At 41.6% G+C, this 26,833-nt stretch overlaps 1 protein-coding gene across 1 annotated transcript; it reads left to right on the top strand.

Annotated features, from left to right (window-relative positions):
• Nucleotides 1–1,625: 1,625 nt before the first annotated feature.
• KPNB1 (karyopherin subunit beta 1) lies at nt 1,626–26,776 on the top strand. The gene is made up of 22 exons (XM_074320754.1): nt 1,626–1,976; nt 2,076–2,134; nt 4,209–4,391; nt 7,429–7,629; nt 8,542–8,694; nt 10,398–10,457; nt 11,063–11,152; nt 11,509–11,619; nt 12,386–12,487; nt 13,986–14,210; nt 15,027–15,218; nt 15,974–16,104; nt 17,030–17,177; nt 17,517–17,588; nt 19,603–19,747; nt 20,901–20,983; nt 21,956–22,063; nt 22,490–22,633; nt 22,746–22,851; nt 23,536–23,650; nt 24,257–24,418; nt 25,575–26,776. Coding segments are annotated over exons 1-22 (2,631 nt in total). The 5' UTR covers nt 1,626–1,936; the 3' UTR covers nt 25,576–26,776.
• The last annotated feature ends 57 nt before the right edge of the window (nt 26,777–26,833 follow it).

Below are 26,833 nucleotides of genomic sequence, written 5' to 3'. Positions count from 1 at the left end.
ACTTAACCTTCATTGATTCCTAATGAAGTTACACACACAGGGCAGTTCTTCCTCAGTTAACAGATGAAGCAAAGCCTGAGGTTAAGACTGCTAAGCCATAGGAAACCAACTAGTCACAGGATGGTGAGCCTCGTGTTCCCACACGTCAGCTTCAGAATTTCAAAGGTATCTCTAGCAGAGAAAGAGCTCTTCCTCTTTTAAGGATTAAAGATAAATGGCCAAACTTTCCTAATTCTTGGGTGGAACCTCTCAGTAAGAACAGTTCCTCCTAGGTTTTCCCAGAAAGGCTAGAGTAGGGCAATTACTCCACAAGCTCAAGCTTCATGATAAAGAGGTCTATAAGCTAGTACCTACATCCAATTCACCATGTATCATATGTAACAATTCAGGAAATTCTTCACGTGGAGTCCATGTACCAATGACAGGGGAAGTCCAGAAACTGTACTACTCATACACACATTTCCTTTATGAGCATTTTGCTAAGGAAAGGCTTTCATTAGCTTCTTCCAGGGCTTAGAACTTAAAAAGGCTAAGAACCACGATCCTTTAAGCCTGTACAAGCATTCTTTCTGGTTCACGGTTTGTGCCTTTAGAGGCACCTTTGCAGAATGAAACATTTCCATTCCTTCAAGTACCTGGTAGCTACAATGGGGTTCTATGAGGAAATCAAATGCCCAAGCCACGTGAATTAGACCTTATAACAGCACAGGCCTCAAACCCCATAAATAGGTCTGAGGGAAGTGATTAGCATTCACCTCCTTGGAGGGGGAAGCTGGGTGTAAAGCCAAGGGCACTCAGGTGCGCTTTAGTCCAGTCCCCAGCAGGCCACCAACCAGCTGTGCAACCTTGCACAAGTCGCGTACCCTCTCTGGGCTTCAGTGTCCACATCTACAAATTGGAAATTAAACCGCATGGTCTTTAAGGTCCTAACCAGCCACAAGCCTGGTACCAATGAGGCTTAGCCATTAAAGCAGCTTCCTGTGGGAGCGGTGCAGGGCTTTAACGGTCTCCCCTCCCCCGCTCAAGCCCGCGAAACTGTTCAACACGCCCCTCTAAGTGACTGCGCTTTCCCAACCGCAGCCCGAACACAGCTCCGCCCCCTCCTGGGGGCGTCCCATCGTGCCCCGCGCTGGGCTCCTAAAGCGGTGGGGCGCCTCCCGCCTTTCCGCGGCCCCGACCCCGAACTACTCTCCCCAATTCTCCCCGGTGCCCTATCCTATCAACGCTTAGTATCCCAACCAATCACGCAAGCCCGGAGTCTCGCCTTCGGTCCACTCTCTTCGCAGCGCTCAGCCGGTCTGAGCGCAAGGACCTTACCAGGCCAATCCAATCAGCAGCCGGCTCTCGCCTGCCCCACCCCAATCTCACTCCCCTCGGCCAATCCATGCGCCCCACTCCGGAGCCCGCCCAGCCAACCCGGGCCTTGAAACCAGCGGACGAATGGGTGCAGGGCAGCCCTGCAGCGCTGACCGCCTGGCCAATGGGAGATACCGCGTGGCCACGGCGGCAGCCAATCGATGTGGAGCGCGGTGCCGCCGCGGAGAGGTCCGGCCCGAATATCCCTCCGCCTTCCTCCCTCCCTCTCTCTCCCTCCCTGCGAGCCGCCGTTCACTTACCGCCTCCCTTCCTTCTTTCTCCCTCCGCCACCAGCGCACCAGCCGCGCTCTGAGCTGCCCCCGGGGTCCCTCCCCCGCCGCCAGAGGAGCAGCTGCCGCCGCCGCCAGCAGAAAATTGGGAGGGAGGAAGGAAGGAAAGGAGGAAGGAAGGGAAGCCGGAGCGACTACCAAGAGGGAGCCGGTGAATGGGCTGGTGGTGACCCCCGCCCCCCACCCCACCCTCCCTTCCCACCCGACCCCCAACCCCCATCCCCAGTTAGAGCCGCCGCCCGAGAGGCCGGGCCGACGTCTTAGGAGGAGTCGCCGCCGCCACCTCCGCCATGGAGCTGATCACCATCCTCGAGAAGACCGTGTCTCCCGGTAGGTCGCGGGGGCCGGGGGTCGGGCTGAGGTGATTGGGTGGGGGGGAAGGGAAGCCCTGGTTCCTCTGACCCTGTCCCCTTTCCCACTTCTCCCCAGATCGGCTGGAACTGGAAGCGGCGCAGAAGTTCCTGGAACGTGCGGCCGTAGAGAACCTGGTGCGTGCCATCCCGCCGTCCCCCATCCCGCGGTCTCCCCATCCCCTGCGTGCGGGCCTTCCCGCCCTCCCGGAGGCCCAGGCCTCGGGAACCCACCCCGCCCCATCCCGTCCCCCTCCCCCCCACCCGGTCCAACCTAACCCCGCCATCGGGAAGCCGGTGGGTGTGTCCCGCCCCGGGCCCCTGCAGCTGGCCAATGGCGCGGCGCGCCGGGGTGACTGCTGTCCAATCGCCGCGCGGCCTGTGGGCGGCGGTGCAGCGGGAGGGAGAAAAAGGGAGGGAAGGGAAGTTAGGTTGCGCCGCGCTGCGTGTTCAGCAAGGGTGGGGGTGGGGGAGCCGGGCCTAGGGGCCATGTGGAAGCTCTGAGCCCAGCTGCCCTCCCTGTTCTGACTGGGGCCAGCTTCTCCTTCCTGTCCCGTGGCCCCTGTGATTTTCTCCACCTACTTATCAGAGTTCTACCCTTTCCTATCTTCCTTGGTCTCTGTTCATGGCCAGGCCTAGCACCCGAATGCCTCTTGACCCATTCCGACAATATTTCTCCTTTTCCTTCCTTTCCCGGGGTATTTTTTTCTTTCTTTTACTTGGATGAGTAAAGACTTAATCTATACCCACACAACAGGCTGAGCTCATCCTTGAGATCGGAACTGTTTCCAGATGAAATCACAGAGAAAACTTCCTCGTTTTAAATATTTTCAATTTAAGGGGTACAGAAAAAATGAAGCTAAGTCCACTAGAGACCGGACTTCTGCATAAAAATGTGGGATGGATTGGTTGAAATAATCTGTGTGCCAACAGTTTCTCTTTGGTGTTCCTCTCCTGTTGGGAGGATGGGGAGCAGAGGGAAGGGTGGATGATTCTTGACATCTTTAAAGGTAATACTTAGTAAGTCTAAATAACACTGTAACCAAATGTGTTTTTTTCGTGTGACCTAGGCAAATAAGAAAAAAAAAAGACAGCCTATTTTATACAAACTGTCTTTGAGTGATTCCCCCCCCCCCCTTTATGTGCTAGGTTTTACTAAACTTTTTTTCTTTAATTTTCCATAGAAAGGATTTTTTCAACTGAAAATATTTCCATTTGGGGTATATTTCTGTTTCTGCTTTTGCTAATTTGCAAGAAGCCTTTTACCTTATTCCTAACATTACTTAGTGGTACATAATTGATAAAACTTTTAAGATTTATCTTCTGTGATTGCAGAACTTGTTAATGGTAAGGAACTATCTGCTTTTGGTTTTCCTGATAACTTCAGGAAAAGCTTTTAGACAGCTTTTTGCAAGGTAGAGGAGTGTGACATTTTTTAACAATGGGAGTAGTTTTGGGGATCTGCATTACAAAAGATTATGCTGTTTAGAAATCCACTATTTTTAGTGGACAACTCAAGTCCAAAATGTATAGGAGACTTGAGTGTTAACTGGTGGCTCTTAAGTATAAAACCATTTTCCTTGACATTTTTATCTTTCCAATTTTCCTGTTTCTAAATGTTTGCCAATTTTTTTCTTATGAATCTGCTTTTTTCATTGTTCACCTCTTGGCTGAACACTCAACTGAAATACAGAGGACTGGCCTCCTAAGTCTATATTTTAGATTTATAAGTATTTCCCTCTCATACAAGATTACCTGCTTTCATGAGATCAAAAGCCACCGAGTATCATTCCATTTGGACTGTTTTTTTAATTTAGAAAAATTTTTCTACCCAATTGTAACATAATTCATTCAACAAATATTTGTTGAGTACTGTTCTAGGGACATAGAAAAACCCTGTGACTACCAGATTGTCAAATTTGCTTTAATTGTAGGGGAGCTAATGTGAAGACTAGGGCACTAAGAATGATGATGGTAGGAAAACCTGTAACTGCTTGTTAAATGCTGGGGCTGCTTGAGTAGATGGATGACTTCTTCAATGTATTAAGTAACATTTTTATAGGAGTCTTAAGTTATTTTTGAGTTTTCTGAGTCATTATGATATATCCTAAAAAATTGAGGCTTTCTCAGTGTTTTTGGTGTTCCATAAGCTATTCTCAGTTGGTGAAATTCTCGAGATACTTTCATTCACGAATGCTGCTTCTTTTAACAGCCCACTTTCCTTGTGGAACTGTCCAGAGTGCTAGCAAATCCAGGAAACAGTCAGGTTGCCAGAGTTGCAGCTGGTCTACAAATCAAGAACTCTTTGACATCTAAAGATCCGGATATCAAGGCACAATATCAGCAGAGATGGCTTGCTATTGATGCTAATGCTCGACGGGAAGTCAAGAATTATGTAAGTAACTTTCCTCTCTTTGGTCATATAGCCTAAGGAACAAGAAAAATCTTTTGTCAGTTTTTTTGTCATTTGCACGGCATAGTTATAATAGATTGCTGGGACCAAAACTTCACTTGATAACAATTTTATTTGATTTAAATCTTTCTCAGTTTAGCTTGTCTTTTCCCATTAATGGATCAGAATTGTTTTCAGATAACCGAGGTAGACTGTAGTAGTTTGGGAAACTAATTCGATGCCAGAATTTGTAGAATGTCTGGAGAATTACAATAGTATACAAATTAACAGTTCCCAGAGTTGGGTTATAAGAATCACTTACAGAATTTGTTAATACGCATTTTCCAGCTCCCTCCAGAAATTCTGATTTGGAGTTTGAGGCTCAGGGATATTTTAAAAACTGTCTTCCCAAGTGATTCTCCTAACAGTCAGCCAGCACCCCCAACTCTTGTTGAGCTTCCGCTGTAGATGATTCTCATTGTTTGGTGGTTTAGGCATGGTCCTGTGTGTGGTCAGAAGGGGAATTAAATGATCTCTTGGGCTTTTCAAGCCTTAAGAGTTTGTGAAACAAGATTGGCGTTCATGGTGCTTTTATCTACATAGCAAATTATGAAAAACTTTCTTTAGAAACATCTGGCTGTTGATCAAGGCATTTAGAGTGGGCTGGTGAGTTTTGTGGAAGATTGAATGTCCCTTGTTGATCTGCATCATGGAGTTTCTGCGACTTTTTGTTGAATTAGAAATCCATAATTCTAACCAGCAAAATGCTCAAAATACATGGACCGATGTGCTTTGCTTTTTTTTTTAAATGAGATTCTTTAATGGCCTGTCTTACATGGATAAGGCACAAAGTGGGAGTAAGTCAAGCATCTGTGCAGTCATCATTGATCCTTGGTATTTGAGGGGAAACCAGTAGGGGATTCCTTGTATAATTGAACAGATAATGGTTATGCACATCATATTTGCTATTGCCTGATTCTGGTTGTGAACATTAGGTAAATTAGTGTCCCTTTAGGCAGTAACTTTTCCTTCTAGTTATGTACCTCCTTCTCCAGTTTCCATGGAGGGGAGGTATCCATGATGGGGGGAACTAGGTTATGAAGGCAACTTATTTTCAATCTTCTTTGGAATACATAGAGCTATTTCTGTCTATATTCTGTTTGCCTATGTAGTAACATTGTAATCCTCCCTTCAGCAGTTTGATATAAATGAAGTTTTTTTCCATCAATCACTGCAAATCCTGCTGGTTATACTGTAGTGCCCAAAATGAGATGACATGATTAGAATTATAACTGACTTTTTTTTTGGGGGGCACATCACTCTTAACATCAAAATTTTTCTAAAATTTGAATAAGAATTTGTATAGGCATTGTTGAGCCCTTGTGCATGAAGAAAAAAATAGCAGTTAGTTGGGCCTTTTTCCCATTTGTAGCACACCTAGTAATTAATACTTTCTCAGTGCTAGTGGTTATTTCTTTTTTGAAATCTGAGTCTTGGATTTAGAGCTAGTTTTTTATTTATTTCAGGTCATTGAGTATTATCATTAGGATCAGCCTTAATTTAAAAAAAATAACTTTCAGTACTTGTCAATTGTACATGTATAGCCCTTAAATCACCTCAAGTAATATTAATTAAGGGTCTTCCAGAAGCAATTCAAAGGAGGAAAGATAAAAGTAGATGGGATTCAGTACTCGCCACATATGTCCTAGGAGATGTGCAGTGTAGTATAAAGGCATCTTGGACTGTAATTCTTAGACGTGGGTAATACCTGTTCAGCCCCTGTCATTTTGGACAATTCATCTTGACCCTCCCCCCACTTTAGGCTTTTGACATACAGTTTTTATTAAAGTCCATTCTAGTTCTGGTAGCCCTAGAGAGCAAAACCTTCATTTAGAATCAGTCAGAACTGTTACTGGGTAGAGCTGTTGGGAGTGGGCGGGCCAAGATGATGATATTCTGTATAAGGGGGTAAGATGGGGAGTTCATTATTATTAGCTACAAAGCAGGATGCTAAGTGACCTGACCCAGTCAGCAGAGCTGGCCTGAATATCTGACAGCTACTCTTTGTTCTGTATTCATGCCAGGAACGGTTAACTGTTTGCCTTTTAAGTGGACTGGTGATTCTTAGTTCATTGATTGAATTAGCTGATCATGGTAATGATTAACCCTGGGTCCTTTGTGGCTTCATCCTTTTTCTGTACTTGTGCCTTTACCCTTTACATAAATGTGTGTATGAATATCATTTCAAACAAGACATGTTTAATGATAAACGGATCTCGTTTTAATTGACATATCTGACTGGTCCTTGGTGTCTGTTGATGGTGGACAGAACAGTTCTCTGATTCTTGGACAAACAGAACAAATCTTTTCAGATTGGAAATTAAATAGGAATTAGTTCTTACATATTGGTAATATCAGTAACTTTTATCTGCATCTAGTGATATCACTTGACCAAGGCCTTTCTATGAAAGTCACCCAGAATGCTAAGTTGTCAATGACAGAAGGAAGATTTGTTCCACATTTCATGAGTGGGAAGGTCTCTTCCTTCAATCTACTGTGAATCAGACCCACTTGGATGTCCCAGAGGTGGCCTCATTCTAAAATCCACTTTTCTGTGCACAAAACATGGCTGTCAGCATCCTTCCATCATTATACACCAAGGAGCAGAGAAGGCGAATTTTGTCATCTCCTCCACATTTTAATTAATACTATCGCCCTTCTAACTGCTACTTTCCTACCTTGTGTTGAACATTGAAGTGAGTTGAGGTGTCTGGTTTTGAAAAGTTCCATTTGAAAGTAGGGGAAGATTGGTTTTGTTTCTGGGATCTGGGGCAAGGTTGATTGTTTTGGTGTTGGTATTGAGGCTGGCTCCTTTTCAACAGTTGACCTATACTGCATATGACTTTTTCTACTTAACCTGTGTTATATAGAAAATTCAGAGACCGATATCAGAGGTGTTGTGGTAGGTAAAATGGGTTCAAATAGTATTAGAAATTGATATCTTTTATCTTGTTTTGTGTGTGTGTGTGTGTTCATGCAGGTTTTGCAGACTTTGGGCACAGAAACTTACCGACCTAGTTCCGCCTCGCAGTGTGTGGCTGGGATTGCTTGCGCAGAGATCCCAGTGAACCAATGGCCAGAACTCATTCCTCAGCTGGTGGCCAATGTCACAAACCCCAACAGCACAGAGCACATGAAAGAGTCAACATTGGAAGCTATTGGTTACATTTGCCAAGATATAGTAAGTGCTTCCTGATATTATCTAACGTATGATTCCATCTAATTGTGGTCTGCATGGTATTAGGATTGTATTTACCAAACCAAGCCACCGCAGTGTGTTTTGAATATAGGATTGCTTTATTTGTTAGACTTCTATATTTGGATAGTTAACTTATTCTCTCACATTGCTAATCATGCCCTAAAATTAAGAAACTTGAGGATCACAAACTCAAAATGGAAAGCCATGTGTTTGGAGAGGCATAGATTCTAGATTTTTAAGGATACTCTCTAACCTTGGAGTACCCCTGACCTGATCCCCTTTCTCAAGATCCTCAGTGTACCATGGGTGCTGTTTCACATTTTCATTGACTTTTTTACAGAAACATTTTGCCAGCTCTTGCTGTAGTTGTTGGTTTAGCCACTAGAGCCACAACACAGTATGTTAAATGCACCCTTCCTAGGACTGTTGTTGTTGCTGAGGTTACCACTCTTGGTGTCTGTTTTGACACACAGACTTGAAGCAAAGAAGTCCATAGCACTTGACCTGGACTTGTACTCCCTAGATGTTCGGCCCAGGTGTTGATCACTGGCCCTTATGTTCTAAAGCTTTGCTTCAGTTGGTACACATGGCCTGGGAAAAAACACCAGGCTTCCATCTCCATTTGCACAGAAGGGGGGAAAAAGCCAGCATTACCTCTTGCTCAGTCACTATGCTGAGAAGTCAGAGTTGAATTTGATGTATTTACCTTGTTTCAGTTCAATTTTGGACTCAGACCCTGGGATATCTTGCAGGTGGTTTGTCCCTAGATGGAAATGTGTGGGAAAAGACCACAGGAAGTCATGATCCTCACTCAAGTGGATTTTATACTTAAAAGGACTGCTGATTAGTCATGAGCTCATTATTATATTCACTGCACTTCTCTGCTCATTTCAGGACCCAGAGCAGCTACAGGATAAATCCAATGAGATTCTGACTGCCATAATCCAGGGGATGAGGAAAGAAGAACCTAGTAATAATGTGAAACTAGCAGCTACTAATGCACTCCTGAACTCATTGGAGTTCACCAAAGCAAACTTTGACAAAGAGGTAAGTGCCTATTGACAAAAAGGTGGTAGGTAGTAGGTTCAGGAGTGAGAATTAAAGGGTTTTGTTTTTTTTGTTTGTTTGTTTGTTTTTTAAGTTTATGATTTAGAAAGGACTATCTTGTTTAGAAAGGACTTCTTGTTTAGAAGTGTTTGATTCCATTCTAGTTAAGATTTGTGTGAGATTTAGCCCTGGAATAGGTGTTTGCCTTTTCTAATCAGGCTTTTGGGAATAATGTGAGCTAAATGATTTGTAAACTGAGGTTTTCCTTTTGCTACCCAAAGTGTGGGTATGCTTGTGGGGCTTTTTAAAAAAAAAGTTACAGAAATTGGGCTGTTTTCATATACCTCCTGAGGAAGTGCTTTTGAAAATTAATATAGAAACCGTTTGTTTTGCCTGACAGTATACCCCCCTTGTTACTTATTTTCAGTTGTTAAAATATATAGTAACAAAATTGCAACCAATCTTTGGAACTTTTTCATCTTGTGAAACTGAAACTCTATCCATTAAACAACACCCCATTTTCCCCTTCCCAATTCCTGGCAACAACCTTTCTGCTTCCTGTTTCTATGATTACTTTCTGTGTTTCTGTGATTATTCTAGATAGCTTATGTAAGTGGAATCAGTATTTGTCTTTTTGTGGCTGGCTTAATTCACTTAACGTAATGTCTTGGGTTCATGTATGTTGTAGCATGTGTCAGAATTTCCTTTTATAAGAGAGATTAATAATATCCCACTATGTATATACCACATTTTGTTTATCCATTTAGCTGTTAGTGGACATTTGGGTTGATTCCTTCCACCTTCTATCTATTATGAACAGTGCTGCTATGAACATGGGTGTATAAGTACATCTTTGAGACTGTGCTTTCAATTCTTTTGGATATACAGAGGATGCCAAAAAAATGTATACACATTTTAAGAAAGGAAAAAACTATTAAAATTGTAATACTCAATATATACCAATAACAAAAGATGAATACAAGTTATGTGTATACAGTTTTTTGGCACCTCCAGTATACTCAGAAGTGGAATTTCTGGATTATATATGATCTGAAAGTATTTTTTTTGTATATATGTTTGTTGACACTTTAGCTGGGCTTTTTGCTATTTCTTGGCCTTATAATGGACAAAGTAGGGTGGTCTAAGAAGCCAAAGCAAACTACAATTCTAATTGCTTAGAAAATGGGTTTCTTTTAGATTTCAAAAGACTTAGGACAGTAGCCAATAAAGTTAATTCTGTTCTCCTGTATCTTACCACACTAATGTTTTTGCTACCGCCCAGGAAACCAGTTTTGTCTCTGAAATAAAGCAGATACTTTTATTTTTAATTCTCTTAAGTTTTAAATACAAAGAAAAAGATTTTTCTAATGTAGGTGGGGTTGTTTGTTTGTTTTAACTAACCATCTTTATTTAAACCCTGTTGCCTACATTTGCCTATCTACTTCCTCCCTAAAGTCTTGTAAGTGAAGGTCATTTTGGGAATTAAAAGATTAGGGACCTCCTTTGAAGGCAGGTCATATAGTAGACACTGGGGGCAAATGGTAGCACTTCATAGTGCCACGATTATGTCAAGGACAAGCTGCTTGATTGATTGGTCCAGGGTTATGTGGGTCCCTGAGGGAGGGAGGGAGTTTTCTTGAAGGGCTAGTCGAGCAGTCTTCATATGTATGGTTTATACTCTTCTAATTCTCTTATTTTTGCAGTCTGAAAGGCACTTTATTATGCAGGTGGTCTGTGAAGCCACACAGTGTCCAGATACGAGGGTAAGTATAAGGTCACTGAAAAATCTGTCTTCATCATTCATAGGAAATGCCAACTGTAGCATAGTACTGAAATGTTGGAAATCGTTAACTTCAGAAATTAGGTTTGACTAATAAGAATATTCTCCAACAAATTGGAGAAGAGGGAAGAACAGGTATTAGAAAGTTAACATAGAGGAAAACTGCTGTCCTCTTTAAAAAGGTTTTAGGGAGAAATAGTTTTTGATAAGCCTTGCTACTTAATTGCCATAGTTTGTTATTCAAGTGATTCTTTTCCATTATAGTCATTGAAACAGTTTTGCTATTGCGGTAGCCTGAACCTTGACCCTTGAAACGTGGGAGTAACATCTGCTCTTGAGTGGTATTCGTTTTGTCCTGCCATGGCTTCCACAGGCACCTTTAATGAAAAAAAGAGAGAGAAGGAAAAGAAAAATAGGGATAGTGAAAAAATTGAAGGTAGAGATTGATTTTAGGGGTATGATAACTACCCAAATGTACCTTGCTTGACCCTTTAGGTTATTGACCCCTTTTGAGTGAAGTAGTTACTTTATCAAATTGCTTTGTTATTAAACTGAATGGTAAACCATTTAATCTGCCCTTTGCAAAAGGTACGAGTGGCTGCCTTACAGAATCTGGTGAAGATAATGTCCTTGTATTATCAGTACATGGAGACATATATGGGTCCCGCTCTTTTTGCAGTAAGTATTTCTACTTTATGTATTTGAACATGCAGCTAATTGCAAAGCCCATCATTCTTAGTTGCTGTTTTTGTCAGTCCTGTAATTTATTACTTAATATGATGAAAACAGGAAATTTCTTGAGTTCCAGTGTTAGGTTTCATATATTCATCAGTAGCGTGCCAAGAAAGAAAGCTTGTGCTATCTCTGTGCTGGTAAAAAGAGTGTATTTTAAAAATTTGTTTCCTCTTTCTACCTTTCAGATCTAGCTTTCATAAATCTACATTTTTTGAAACTTGAATGTCTGTGTTTAGAGGAAGGGTCTAACTTGAACCAGCACTTATTTGGGGCTTGGGGTGTCGTGTTTTTTTCTCAAGATCACAATTGAAGCAATGAAAAGTGACATTGATGAAGTGGCCCTACAAGGAATAGAATTCTGGTCCAATGTCTGTGATGAGGAAATGGATTTGGCCATTGAGGCTTCAGAGGTGAGCCTGGGAGAGTTGGTTTGAGGGGAGAGCTGTTCTGTGACTAGGCTTTGGGACATATCTCCTTTATGGATATTATCCTCCTCTGGGAAAGCTTTGTTCTGACTGGACTTACAGGGTGTCTCCATTTGTAGAGATTTTGATTAGCCCAAGCCCCTCATGAGGGAGCCGGATCAGTAATGTGGCATCTCATGTTTTCCCCAGTCAGGCATGATTCTTTGTAAATGTTGATATAAGCATTGTAAACACAAGGGGGCAGCAGGCAGTCATAGTTCAACGAGATGACATCTGGTTCTGAGTTATTTTCTTTTGGAATCCTAGTACAAGCATGGGATGTAAAATTGGTAGTTAACTAACTATGGTGAAGGAATAAGATATGTAGAAAGGGGTTGTTCTGCACTTTCAATCTTTAGATTCAAGCTTTGTTTCCAACCTTGACTGTCTTTACTTTAAAAGACACAATCTTATTTTTGGCATTCTTATGTAAACTTAGTACATCTCTTGATCCAAAGGTCACTTAGATAACAGCTTGTTAATATGAATTGAGCTTGTGAAAAAAAGTAATTCTTAAGGTTCCCTTGGTCCTTGAAGTCCTAAAAGAGTCTCATTGAAGTAGACCAAAAAATGAGCGCCTCCAAAGATCACAGTGAATGTCACCGTTTGTTCCATATATTTCTGTACAGACTCCTGGGCAGCTCTCATTTTATGCCCTTAGTATCGTAGCTTGTTTGCTGCTCTCCAGCATTTGCTTTGTGTTTGTCCCCAGGCAGCAGAACAAGGACGCCCCCCTGAGCACACCAGCAAGTTTTATGCTAAGGGAGCACTGCAGTACCTGGTTCCAATCCTCACGCAGACACTAACTAAACAGGTGAGTTACCTTCCAAGTCTAGCCAGGTAAGCTATGAAACCTTGTTAAGGGTTGGTTTGCTGGGGAACCATTTCCTTGAAGGAACTCAGCAAGTCTTCAATTAGTTGATGTTCTTTTATAGATGACTCGGGAACAGCTGAGCTGGATCTGTAAGATACTCTAGACTCTGAGTTGTTTGTGAAGGAGAACTGGGTCTGAACATTTCAGTCCTGTTCGGGAATGAGCTGCACACACTGCTGATTCCTGAGTGCTACATTGTTCAAACTAGCAGAAGAGACATGCGCAATAAAAGTTGCAGTAAGAGAGAAGTGCTGGTTTTAGGCCACTCAAATATTTGCTAATATCTGGGATCTTTTCATGAGTTCACGGTGTATGTATACTTTTAAAATACTGACGAGGTTGGATAAGAGTTATTCAGATCCTAATGGAATCCAACCCATGAAAGAAATCCCTGGTCCTTCATGATCATTAACATCAATGAATCAGATTCAGGACAAAAGTAACAAGACTTCATGAAGATGTGGGTCTGAGTAAATACAGAAATTGTTTTATAAGGAGTGTATCTTGATTGCCATTGTTCCTTTTGACTTCGTGCATTATAGTCTTCCTTGGTGTGTTTGGAAAGATTCTTTCTGGTGCATGTAAAATATTACCAAAGGGCTGGCAGTGCTCTGAAGCAGCCATGCTGTAACCTTGAGCACTGCAAAGTGTCTTTGGACGCAGGAATGTAATTTGTTTTTAGGAAAGTTTATGACTCTTTCAATATAGCAATCTCAAAAGATAAGTTGAGATTATCTTTTGGTTTGAAATGGACTTGGTGTTCCCTTCAGTTTTCATCTCATCTTTCAGTTTTACAGTTGCTATTTTTTTATCTTTTGACCTTAGTATCTTTGCTTTTGCATATGTTGGGTTGTGCTTTTCTCGTTTGGGTACAACTCATTCTTTAGGTATGTAATTATCTGAAACTACATCGGTATCCTGCATTAAATACTGTGTGTATGAGTGACCACAATAAGGAAAATTTACCTTGAATTCTAATTTTAGGGGAGCTCTGATTAGAATCGTTTGTTTAACTTTTGAAATGTTTGTTTAATTTTTGAAATTACTAGCACATCAGAAGCCTCCCTCATGTCTTCCTAGTCTGTAACTCGATAGATTTTTTTTATTCGTTTTTGAACTTATAGCTAGAATTATACAGCATATACACTTTTGTTCTGCCTTTATTGTGTATGTCCAGATCATCCTTATTGCATGCAGTTGAAATTTGTTCATCTCATTGTAGAGTACTGGAGAGGGCTCTTCCTTCCATCTGCATCCTTTTTAACAGAGGCTGTACTGTGATATATCTTTTGAAAGAGATTAAAATATAAAGATTTCATGTTTTACTTACATCCCCAAAGTTTAAGTTCTAATTACATTTGTGAATAGTTAGAACACTTTTTTGAATTAAAGTGATTCTTTGAACGAAAAGAAAACTAGTGCCACATTCTTCCTCCAGGATGAAAATGATGACGACGATGACTGGAACCCCTGCAAAGCAGCAGGGGTGTGCCTCATGCTTCTAGCCACCTGCTGTGAAGATGACATTGTCCCGCACGTCCTCCCCTTCATTAAAGAACACATCAAGAACCCTGATTGGCGGTACCGGGATGCGGCAGTGATGGCTTTTGGCTGTATCTTGGAAGGACCAGAGCCCAATCAACTCAAACCACTAGTTATACAGGTGAAACTGAGGGAGTTTGAGGGTGGAAAGACATTTGTTTGTTAAAGCTTTTTGTTTGAAAGTGCTTTTATTTTTAAAACAAGCTGTAAGTTATCCACAAAGGTTATTTCTAGATAGCTATTTGCTGCCAACGAATGGTAAATTAACTTTTTAATTACATAAGTCGCATAGGACTTTTGAAAATTGCAAAAAAGGCCCCAAAAAGTCACCTATAATCCCTTTGCCTGGTGCTAACACTAACTCTTGGGATTTATTCTTGTAGCCTTTTTCTGTGTGTGCATATGTGCAACAGGGTGGAGATCTTACTGTGCACCAGCTCACAGTGGCCCATGCGGGGATCGAACCGGCAACCTTAGTGCTACAAGCACCACACTAACCAACTGAGCTAACTGGCCACCCCCTAACTTGTTTTTTCACTTACACTGTATCATAAGCATTTCCTTATTATTTTTAGTGATGTGATTATTCTGTCCCTAGGACAAAAATGATACCTAATGAAAAATCTTACGGAAATACTGTACTTATTTTGCTATTAAAAATGACAGGAGTTGTTAAAACAGAGTTTAGTACATAACTCAACCTTTTAAGATATAACCGGATGCCATCACAGCTGCCTCCTGGGATCTCTAAGTATAGTAAAGACTGCTTGCTGAAAGCATTCATATCAAACTCTTAATAAAACTACATTGGGGTTTGGTGAAGAGAGGAGGACTTTTAGCAAAACCATCTTGATGCTTTGAGATAAAACCTAACCACTAGAAATTCCTCTTCTGAGGTATTGATCTTTGCTTTGCTAATACCTTGTTGTATTTTCAGGCTATGCCCACCCTAATAGAATTAATGAAAGACCCCAGTGTAGTTGTTCGAGATACAACTGCATGGACTGTGGGCAGAATTTGTGAACTCCTCCCGGAAGCGGCCATCAATGATGTCTACTTGACTCCCTTGCTGCAGTGTCTGATTGAGGGCCTCAGTGCTGAACCCAGAGTGGCTTCAAATGTGTGCTGGGTAAGGGGTTTTCTTCCTGGTGAGATAAGGATCTTGCTGAGCCATGCGCAAGGAAGTTGGAGATGTGGGAGAGAAATGGGTCTGCCTCACTGGAAGGCTTTTTTTTCTGAATAGCATCTCCTTTCTAATTTCTTCAATTAAAATGTGGGGGAGATGTCAATTGCATGAGCCAGTGGGAGCTGTTGACTCATGGTGACTGGTTTCTGAACCATTTAGAACAGTCATGCTAACCCAGGGGAAAATGGTCTAGACTCAGTTTTCTTTCTTCAGTTGCTTGGGGACAAGAAATTTTGATTAAGGTAGAGAGTTGCTGGCAACAACAAGTACCATTGTTGAGAAGGGGGCAGGCGGGAAGGCAGGTAGGTGGTCGTAAGTGCTGCGTCAGTATAGCCTGGATATAGTGCATTAGGGACATTTGGGGGTGGGGGAGGAAGCTCAAATAAGGGAGGAGTGGGGCTAAAAGCCTCTCTGTGATTAGAAAGAGAAGTGAAGTAGCAGACATTTGTGGTAGGTGAAAGTACTCTGCTACTTAGAGAGTTGTGAGCAGATTTTTGGGCAGGATGAACAAAATACAAATTACTTAATTTTAAGGATACCTATAAAATTTGAAGTTGTCTTGATGACGTTGAGAATTTGCTAGCATTGATTTGTTCTATCAGTTGGAAAGGAACACTGCCTAAGGTATCCTAAGAAAAAATGAGGTAGTCCTTGGTTGGGGTTCTTTTCAGCACTAATATTAACTCTCTGGGTTTAAGGCTTTCTCTAGTCTGGCTGAAGCTGCTTATGAAGCTGCAGACGTGGCTGATGATCAGGAAGAACCAGCTACCTATTGCTTGTCTTCTTCTTTTGAACTCATAGTTCAGAAGCTCCTGGAGACCACAGACAGGTAAATGATACCACATAGAAATGGGCGGTATTTTTGCATCCAACTCCTTCTGCCTCTTCTGTGTGGGGGCTATCTAACCTACCATAGAAACGTTGTAACAGGAGGAATTAATCTTATAGTAGATTCTTTGTTTTAAAAAGAGAGAAATGTAGATTAGAATTGTTCAGCTTACAATTAAAATTAGAAAATGGTCTGATTTCTCTACTTACAGGGAGTAATTGACCAAGAGAGTCCATTGATTTTTGCAGTGTCTCTAGTTAACAGGAATATTTGATTATGGTATAAGAGAAATAGCGCTTGTAATGAATTTAGTTGTCACATGAGATCATTAACTGCCATTTATGATATTGGAAGAAGAACTTGGCATTAAATACAGTTGTTTTGTAAATGAGCTTTGAAGTTTAGTTTTAAGGGGTTATAAGTTGGGGACAGCCTTGAATTATTTTGGTTTTGTGTGAGCTATACGTAAAGCCATGCTCAAAAGAACCTTTAAAGAAGAAGGTTGGGTATAAATTCTTCCAAGCTTACCTAGTTCATTTCCACTTCTCTGTTTACGATTGTGTATGTAAAGGCATCTGTTCCAGATGAAGGAAATTGGGGTATCTTTTTCTTAATTATTCAGGCAACCTTTTCAGTTGTCCACCTGTGTTCTTCATCATTTTAATCTAATTTTTCCATATAATTTTAGCCCATTTCCAAAAGGGCCATTCTAAAGTTTAACCAGATTTGGAGACCATATGAAAAAAGCCATTGGCTCAAAGGTTGAAAATTTAGTTCCTGGTTTTATTGTGTTGCCAAACTCAAACCAGGTCTGCAACCATTTTAGTTTCTGGGTTCTTATTTTTGGTGAGAGAATGTTTACATTATAACACCTTTGTCCTCTCTCAGATGGGACTTTAAGATTTTTGCTATGTGTGCCTTATAGACCTGATGGACACCAGAACAACCTGAGGAGTTCTGCATATGAATCTCTGATGGAAATTGTAAAAAACAGTGCCAAGGATTGTTACCCTGCGGTTCAGAAAACTACCCTAGTCATCATGGAACGACTTCAGCAAGTTCTTCAGATGGAGGTGAGAATTAGAGCGTTTCTGGCTGTATTGGTGGGCAGCATGCAGTACTTCTATCGCTCTATTTTCAAGGCGAGTCTCTTTGGTGTTTATATATTTTCTCAGAAAGATACAAGGCTTATACAAAAAAAAATGTTGCAACTTAAAGTTTGCGTTGCTTGTCAGTTTACCCATACATTTGTTACACTATATATGTAAAAGTTTTTTATTTACTTTCCTACATTAGCATCTGTAAAGATTATTTAATAGTCCTGGCAAACCCAGCAAAAATGGAAGCATTGAAACAGTGTAGAGCCCTTTTAGAAGGTGTTTATTTAGAACATGATCTTCTTTTCTTTGTAGTCACATATCCAGAGCACATCGGACAGGATCCAGTTCAATGACCTTCAGTCTTTACTCTGCGCAACTCTTCAGGTATGATGGTGCCGTGTCACTTAATAGCTCCAGAGGAAAGAATCGTATCCCAGGATGACAAGTTCATGTACACACAGAATTCTGAAATGGTGTAGATGATGCTGATCAGAAGCTCTTCTCAAAAGGCCTTGGTCTGGTCTGTGATTGGTTGGGAGAGTAATTTCCCGTTTTCCTTTCTTCTCTGCCCATAAAGATGAAATTTGTCTTGCACAGTGTAGGGAAGGAAACTGTTTGGTTTGTGGCGGTCCTCCCAGCTGTACTACTGTTTTATGTTGGCAACCTTTAGTCTTTGGTTTTCATTGGGTTGTCCAGGTATAACCCATTCAGATTTGGTTTCCAGCTGTTGTTCACTCTACTAAAAATACAGCTTTGAGTTTTACCATCATTTTTGAAAAAACAGTTACTATTGGCCACTTTGCTATACTGGACATCATTTATAGTGCCTAGTCTTCGTAGTAGACTTTCTCAGAGGCTGGGATAGTTAAAATGTCACTCCTCACTCATGAGTCATGCAGTGGCTGAGGAGTATCTTCTTTTTTACCAAAGAACAGGGAAATCCTGGAACTTGTCTAAGGCTTTGGTAGGTACTAGATTTTATTTAGTATTGAGTAATGCTAACTAGGTCATCTTACCTGTGAACTCCCTTCTCTTTAGCATTCCAAAATTAATTTTTAAAAACACAATTGTTAAGAATGTTTCCTTATTCATCAGACAAATACAGAAATGATCCAGTAACATTAATTGAAACACAGGGTAAAGAGGGAAGTTTAAGGAATATTGAATTAGAAAGGTCAGATTAACTTCATTTTATCAACTTATTTTTTTATTTCATTTTTTTTAGATTTTATTGGGGAAGGGGAGTAGGACTTTATTGGGGAACAGTGTGTACTTCCAGGACCTTTTCCCAAGTCAAGTTGTTGTTCTTTCAGTCTTAGTTGTGGAGGGCGCAGCTCAGCTCCAGGTCTAGTTGCCTTTGCTAGTTGCAGGGGGCGCAGCCCACCATCCTCTGTGGGAGTCGAACCAGCAACCTTATGGTTGAGAGGATGCGCTCCAACCAACTGAGCCATCTGGGAGCTCAGTGGCAGCTCAGCTCAAGGTGCCGTGTTCAATCTTTAGCTGCAGGGGGCGCTGCCCACCATCCCTTCCAGGACCTGAGGAATCGAACTGGCAACCTTGTGGTTGAGAGCCTGTGCTCCAACCAACTGAGCCATCTGGGAGCTCAGCCACAGCTCAGCTCAAGGTGCCGTGTTCAATCTTATTTGAGGGGGCGGAGCCCACCATCCCTTGTGGGACTTGAGGAGTTGAACTGGCAACCTTGTGGTTGAGAGCCCACTGGCCCCTGTGAGAATCGAACCGGCAGCCTTCAGAGTTAGGCACATGGAGCTCTAACCGCCCGAGCCACCGGGCCAGCCCATCTTCTCATTTTCTTGACATCGACTTTCTCAGAGCAGAAGTTTTTAATTTTAATGAAGTCCAGATTATCTGTTTTTGTTTTTTTCGTTGATCATGCCTACGGTGTTATAACTACCACCTGAGCCACCGGGCCAGCCCCAAGACTTATTTCTTGACCACCATCTGTAAATGAGTTAGGATATAGAAAGGGTTTTTTATTTGTTGGTTTGTTTGTTGTTCTGTTTTTCAATGAGTAAGAACTCTAATATCACAAGTCCTTTAAAGCTGAAATAATAAGACTGGAATATGGAGGCTGCTTGTCAAGACGGGTTTGTCAGACATAAGTGAAATGCAGAGGAGATGAATTTATGCACTATGAAAGATTGTCTCGTGTTTGTTCTGAATTGGGAAATAGAAGGGATATTAAAATGTATTTTTTGTTACAAATGATTTACACTGTCAAAGCTTTTGAACATAAAAAGTATGTTTGGCCTTTCCAAAAAAAAAAAAAATTCAAGGGATTTCATTGCTTTAAAAAAATAAAAAGGTATAATGTTCTGATTGGAGGGTTTGGAATCAACAGATCCTGAACCCTTGTCTTGTACGTTTGTACATTTTATAGAATGTTCTCCGGAAAGTACAACATCAAGATGCTTTGCAGATCTCTGATGTCGTCATGGCCTCCCTCTTAAGGATGTTCCAAAGCACAGCTGGGTCTGGGGGAGTGCAAGAGGATGCCCTAATGGCAGTTAGCACATTGGTGGAAGGTTGGTGAGCCAAAATTGGGCAGGGAATGTCTTTAGAATGCAAGAGTTGCAATGGCCATGAAGAATTTTTGACTGCAGAAAGCTAGTCCTATTCTCTCATTTACTGGAGCACGAGTCAGTTCAAAGTTGGATTGAACATAAGTGTGAATTTGTGTATAACTGCCTTGCCATTCTTTAAAGTAAGTGGGGAGCCAGTTTATAACTCAGATTGGCAACCTTTGGTGGGGGGAGAAACTGTTACCTACCTCATGTTTATCAGGTTTCTTTTTCCTCTGAAAGTCTACTTTGCTTTATTGAGGTTGGGCTACTACCAAGGATGGAGGAAGCAAAGGTTTCTATTTTCTTTCCTGGCACTTTGGTACCTCCTGGGTTGGGTTGTAATACATTGGACTCCGGTTGACACATGGTGCCTGCCTGGGATAGAATGAAACATTGAGGTGTAGGGATTCATTTTTTTCTGGTTGTTACATGTCTGACTATGCAAAATTACTTTGGGAAGTCATGTCTGACTTAAGACTCGTTGAAAGGTCATTAAAAGCACATTAAAGAGCACTTTAGAAACCTGGAATGCTTTTTCAGGGGTGGCCTGTAAGGTGTATTACTAAGGCCATTATCTGAGGACCATTCCCTTGAGGACAGACCTATTTCTGGCAACATGTGACCACCCTGATAGGGCACAGCAGTTCATTTTGGCTTCTGGAGTGGCTGCTTTGGATATGAAGCCCAGTGCGTTTCCTGACTGGCTTAAGTAAGTCCTTGATGGAATTATCTAGGGGCCCTGTTTTAAAGCTGGCTTCCAAAGAGGACATGTTATAATCAGATGAAGATGAGGTAGACAAGAGGCAGTATTGCTAGCTCAGCCAATTCAAATTAACCTTGGCATTCATTGAGGGCTATACCACTTGTTGTGTGAGCCAGAATGAACCACTCTGGAGATGTGACATTGTCTTCAGGGCATAAGGGTTAGGCCCTTCCAACAGTTATGAATTTGGCTCATCCAAGGCAGCACTTAACATCTTCATGATAGATTCAGTAATTAATGTGCTCCATCCAACCTGTTGAGTGAAGTGAATACATTTTGGGACAGCTAGGATGGTTATTTTTGCTCACTTCTGTGATACCCTGTGGTGATAATAGTTTTGTTTCTTTACAGTGTTGGGTGGTGAATTCCTAAAATACATGGAGGCCTTTAAACCCTTCTTGGGCATTGGACTGAAAAATTATGCTGAGTACCAGGTAGGCTCTGCATTTCAAAATGAAGTTGACCCTTGAACAACATGGGTTTTAACTGCGGCTGCCCTTGGCAGAATTTTTTCAATAAATATATTGGAAAATTTCTTGAGATTTGCAACAATTTGAAAAAACTTGCAGGTGAAAAATGTAGCCTAGAAATATTAATTTAAGACAAAGTTAAGTGTGTCATGAGTACATAAAATATGTAAGTCATTTACTACCATAAAATATACGCAAATCTATTTATAAAAAGTTAAAATGTATCATACACACACACACTTATAGATCATATGCATTGCACCATTCACATTGGAGAGAAATGTAAAGAAACATAAAGATGCAGTATTAAATTCATAACTGCATGAAATTAACTGAAGCACACCCTGTACTACTGTAATAATTTCGTAGCCACCTCCTGTTGCCATTGCAGTGGTCTCAAGTGTTGGCGAAAAAGTTATATGTGGATTTTCGACTGATAAGGGTTGGCACCGCAACCCCGCATCGTTCAAGGGTCAACTATAATACATTTATCTTCTCATTTATACCTGATATTCATTGTGGTATAAAGTCACTTTCCTGCAGCCCAGGTAGTTCTTCCCTGGTTTTGAGCTTTTATTTATTACCCTGAATTTGTGAACTAGAAGCAGTCAGTGAGAAACAGGTTAGTAGATGCTCCAGAGCAGAGTAGCACCCTGAAGGCATGGCCTTTTTTTTTTTTTTTTTTTTTTACCACCTATCTCAGCCACTACCAGTCCCTGGTAAATATTGTCTTTTTTGTCCTTTCCTAATATCTCTGATAGTATGGTTCTCTTCCTGCCGTATTGGTTGTTAAAATAAACAAATCTCAGAGAGTTAAGATGTTTTTTCATTGTCTCTAAGTTCTAGTGATAAAGGACCAGCAGCTAGGTAAAAATAATGCCTGCACCTGCAGGCAGCCTTTTCTATTTAAGAGATCATTTCCTTGATACTTCGCAGGTTTGTTTGGCAGCTGTGGGCCTAGTAGGAGACTTATGCCGTGCCCTGCAATCCAACATCTTACCTTTCTGTGATGAGGTGATGCAGCTCCTCCTGGAGAACTTGGGGGTGAGTGTCTACACACACAATCTAGTTTACCAGTATTTGAAGAAATCATCGGTTGGAAAGATGGTTAAACATCAAGATCCGTGACAGGGAGCTTTAAGTTCCCAGGATGTTGGCTGTGGGCTTACGAAGAAGGGATTTGTTCGTTTTCACAAGACAATTCTAAAGTAAGATTATAAAGTTAAAGGAATGCATGCTCAACGCACGGAACTTGGGGAGGAAAAACCAATAAAATGCAAAGGAAAAATAAATACATAATCCTTAAATACAGAGATAACCACTGTTAGTTTTTGTGTATGTCCTTAAGGTCTGTACCCAGCATATTAGTAGTTGCTTATTGTTTAAAAAAAAAAAAATGTTTGGAGTATTTGGACAGAACAAATTTTGACTTTTGTTAATAATTGGCTTTTCTTATTTTTTCTTTGTCAGAATGAAAATGTCCACAGGTCTGTGAAGCCACAGATTCTGTCTGTGTTTGGTGATATTGCCCTTGCTATTGGTGGAGAGTTTAAAAAATACCTAGAGGTTGTACTGAATACTCTTCAGCAGGCCTCCCAAGCACAGGTGGATAAGGTAAGCTTAAAGCTATCTTTCAGTCTAGCCCTGACTGGAGGAGTGGGACTTGTGACAAACATACAACTAAAGGTGACAGTATGATGGAGACTATATTTTTTGTCTCTTACAGTCAGACTATGACATGGTGGATTATCTGAATGAGCTAAGGGAAGGCTGCTTGGAAGCCTATACCGGAATTGTCCAGGGATTGAAGGGAGACCAGGAGAACGTACACCGTTGAGTATAACACCCAATTGATTTAGTCCATTGTGCACTTAGTGAAATGGGCTGTGTCTTTCATTCTGTAGCTTGCTTGCAAACTAGCACCTATTGCTTAAAGAAAGGGGAGGAGGAGGAATAGTCTGCTAATGAAGAGAGAAGCTTTGGGGATGATACAGACTTATTGTTTCTCCTCCCCCTTCCTTTGCTACTTTATCTCACATTTCTTGAGCATTGCAAGGGATGGGATATAGCAAGGCCGTTGATGCGGTTTGCGTCTGCACCAACCATGACAGTGGCAGTTGTTGACCACCCCTACTCTCCCTACTCCCCCCCCACACACACACACACATTGTGCAACTAATTGAAGGATTGGGGGATCACATTTCCTCTCACCTAATGTTTCAGTTATTGATTGGGAAATATTTGTACTTTATCCCTTTGATATCACAGCCTCAGAGGAAAGTTTCCATTTGTTCCTTCTATGTTACATCTGCTTATAAGAAGAGGAATAGCTGCCTCTTGTGTTGACTTGAGAAATGATATCTCAATCTGAGCAAGAATAATTTGGTATAACTCTGTCCAGCTCCTTTCTCAGCCTGACACCTGCCTCATGGGGTAGACAATTTGGAACTTTTGAAATGGGGTGTAGTCCTGCCACATGTGGGACAAGTTCATCAGACCTTCTCTTTCTTTTATAGCGGATGTGATGCTGGTACAACCCAGAGTAGAATTTATTCTGTCTTTCATTGACCACATTGCTGGAGATGAGGATCATACAGACGGAGTAGTAGCTTGTGCTGCTGGACTGATAGGGTAGGTTATACCCTGCTTCCAATAGCTGAATAGAACTTCTCGTGGAAAGTGAAAAGATGTATAATAAAGAATTTTTTAGAGTAGCCTGAATAATAGAACCCATGGGTGTCCTATTTTGAGTTCTCACAAATATTTCATTCAAGACTATCTCTAGCCTGATTCCAGGCCCTCCAGATTTCTAATTTCTTCCACTAAACTCTTTATGAAGTGAGTTCTCAGGGGTATAGAAGCAGCGTCAGGTCTGTGTCCATCCTGTATTCTGATGTTGGTCAACAAATTGCCTGTTTAGCCTTCTCCACTGAAGGTTTTTGAGGCATCATTAGAAGAAAGAACATTGGTCTTGAGCTCGAAGACCAACGTTATGGTTCTAATTTTACCGTCAATTAGCTATGGAATTACTTAGGTAAGTCATTCTGCTTCTTTAGACTTCATTTTTTTCCATCTGTTGAGGTCAAGTGTTAATTTTAGAGATAAGTACCTAAAATTTTCTTTCAGTCTTTAAAAGGTGATACTAAGAAACCGATAGGTAGCTTAGCACTGGTTTGGAAGGCTCAGTACATGGTACAGAGACAGGGGCTCATTTTCAGATGTGTTTGTTTTGCACAGGGACTTGTGTACAGCATTTGGGAAGGATGTACTGAAATTAGTAGAAGCTAGGCCAATGATCCATGAACTGTTAACTGAAGGACGGAGATCGAAGACTAACAAAGCAAAAACCCTTGCTACATGGGCAACAAAAGAACTGAGGAAACTGAAGAACCAAGCTTGGTAAGAGCTTGTCTCCACTACCTTCTTTCTTCTACTTTCTTGGGAAGGAGGGGCGTTTTATTTAGACTTTTCTGACAAGGGCTGCCTGTTGGTATTTTGTTTTGTATTCTTTCCCATATAAGTGTTTTTGAGCCAGGTCGTTGTTCCTAAGACTCGTACTAGTGGAAGGGTCAGGCGACCTCAGTCTTGCATGATGTAGAACAACTTCTATAACTAGAATTCAGTGGAGATTCCCCCCATCATTTTGGTCCCTAATAAAGTCATTGGGTAATGGCATTTTCTCATAATTTTCCACTTCCCCCCCCCCCCCTTCTTCCGCCTCCCCCCAACTCTGGTTTAAGCTGTTGTTTCTCAGTCTAGTGTAGGACACAGCTCCCGGGCTCCTGCTGGTATTATGAGCCTTGCACTCCCCCCTGGCTGAGGCAGTCAGTCGCCAGTCATGGGTCAGCCGCTCACGGCAGCTCTCGCTGGCTGCCGGCCACTCACGATGGCTGCCGGCCACTCAGTGCTGGCTACCTGTCACTCATGGCAGCACACAACAGCCCATGGCCACTCAGGCTAGATGCCAGCTGCTCCTGGCAGCACACGTTAGCCCACGGCAGCACAGCAACCCACACCGATCTCCAGCTGCTCATGGCAGCCTAACTCCAGGGAGAGCCGCTGTTCACAATCTTAGCTGTAGAGGGTGCAGCTCACTGGCCCATGTGGGAATCGAACCAGCAACCTTGGCGCTCCAACCACCTGAGCCACCAGGACGACCCCTATTTTCCACTTCCTATTCCCTTCTCCATGCCCTGTTTTCTTGTGCTTTTAGACATTGCATTAGCTCTACAGAAGATATCCAAAGTCAGAGTTGTCTGATCCCTGCTTGGAAATGTAGTTTTAATTTCTTCTCACATACTCAATTATCTTACTTCACAGATCTCAGTAAAATTGGCTATTTTGAGTTTTATTTTTTAACTTAGCCTCTCACCCTCTGATGTAGGTGCTAATGAGAGCAGGTAGATGGCACTTAGGAAGAGAAGAAACATAATCAGTCCTTGAGCTGAAAAATTCAGTTCAGGCCTATGAACACTTAATTGTAGGAATCAGAGGTGTTTGGCTCTACTGACTATATGTGAGCTCAGAGATTGACCTTTTTTCCATCTGTTTTTAGATCTGTTACCATTGGGATGATAACCTGAGACCCCCACTGGAAATCTCCAATCTTTTGAAAAACCCGGAAGTGAGGAGTGTGCACGGATGCTGAATGTTTGGGAATGAGAGGATGAGTGAGTGAGGCTTGAAAACACACCACATTGAAAATCCTGCCACAGCAGCAGCCGCAGCCGCCAACAGCAGCGCTGTTAGTGAGCTAAGTAAGCACTGACTTCGTAGAAAACCATAACGTCGGCCATCTTGGAAAAGAAAAATGATGGATTTACTTGCTTAAAAAAAGAAAGCTATCGCTTCCCAGGAGAGGCTAGGACTAGCTTTTCTGTCTTTTGGCCGGTGTCAAGTGGGATGACTAGTTTGGGAGAGGAGGAGGGACTGACTGGGTTCAGCTGTGGTGCTTTGTTGTAAAAGGCAGCCTGGCCTTTGCTACTGATACGAAAGAAGGAGCCTGGGTCTCAAGCCCACCTTTGGTGTACCTTAGCCACGCGGTACTGTATGCGGTACTGTATGCGTGCCGGCTAAAAGGAGGGTGAGGGATTCTTTACAGTCTGAGAATGAGTGTGTGTGAGTGAGGCGGTATCCACATTCTCAACTTCAAGTCACTGCAGTTTCTTTTTCCCAGAAAAAGCGAGGGTTAGACATTGCATTTCATAAAACTAACTGAAGTACCGAAGTTCTGTCTACTGATGCAGCACAAGAGATGTAAAAAAAAGAAAAAGAAAAAAAAAAGGAAAGACGTTCTTTAGGTTGTTTTGTTTTGTTTTGTTTTAATTATCTTCTAGGGAAAACACTGACGAATGTTCAGAGCTCCCATCCTGATCTTTTCATCAAGGCGCCTTTCCTAATAATATGGTTCAACTGTGAATGTAGAAGTGGGGGGGAGGGGGGAGAAAAAGAAAACTCTGGAGTTAGAGCATATAGAAAAAATACAGTTGTTACAAGTAAAGAATGCAAACTGAAAACAAGAAAGCCACAACCCAAACCAAAATTTAAACGCTCAGAATTGGCAGCATAAAACTTCTTTTCTGACATGTATCGTGGCAGTCTGGACACCCCCAGAAAATTGTGCCAAAGAGTTTAGAAAACAAATATACAGTAAAAGTAAACATACACACAGAACAAACTTCAGGTAACTATTTTGGATTACAAACAAGAATAAATTTAATGTTTAAACAATCTGATAAAATAACCATTTGGAAACTGCTTGGCCTTCTGTTCTCTTTTATTTGATTGACTACAATGTGGTATTGGTCTCTTGCT

The sequence above is a fragment of the Rhinolophus sinicus genome, linkage group LG15, assembly GCF_036562045.2.
Source record: "Rhinolophus sinicus isolate RSC01 linkage group LG15, ASM3656204v1, whole genome shotgun sequence".
In the NCBI taxonomy this organism is placed as follows: Eukaryota; Metazoa; Chordata; class Mammalia; order Chiroptera; family Rhinolophidae; genus Rhinolophus; species Rhinolophus sinicus.
Note: the sequence above shows the minus strand (reverse complement) of the source record. Positions and strands in the feature narration are given on the sequence as shown.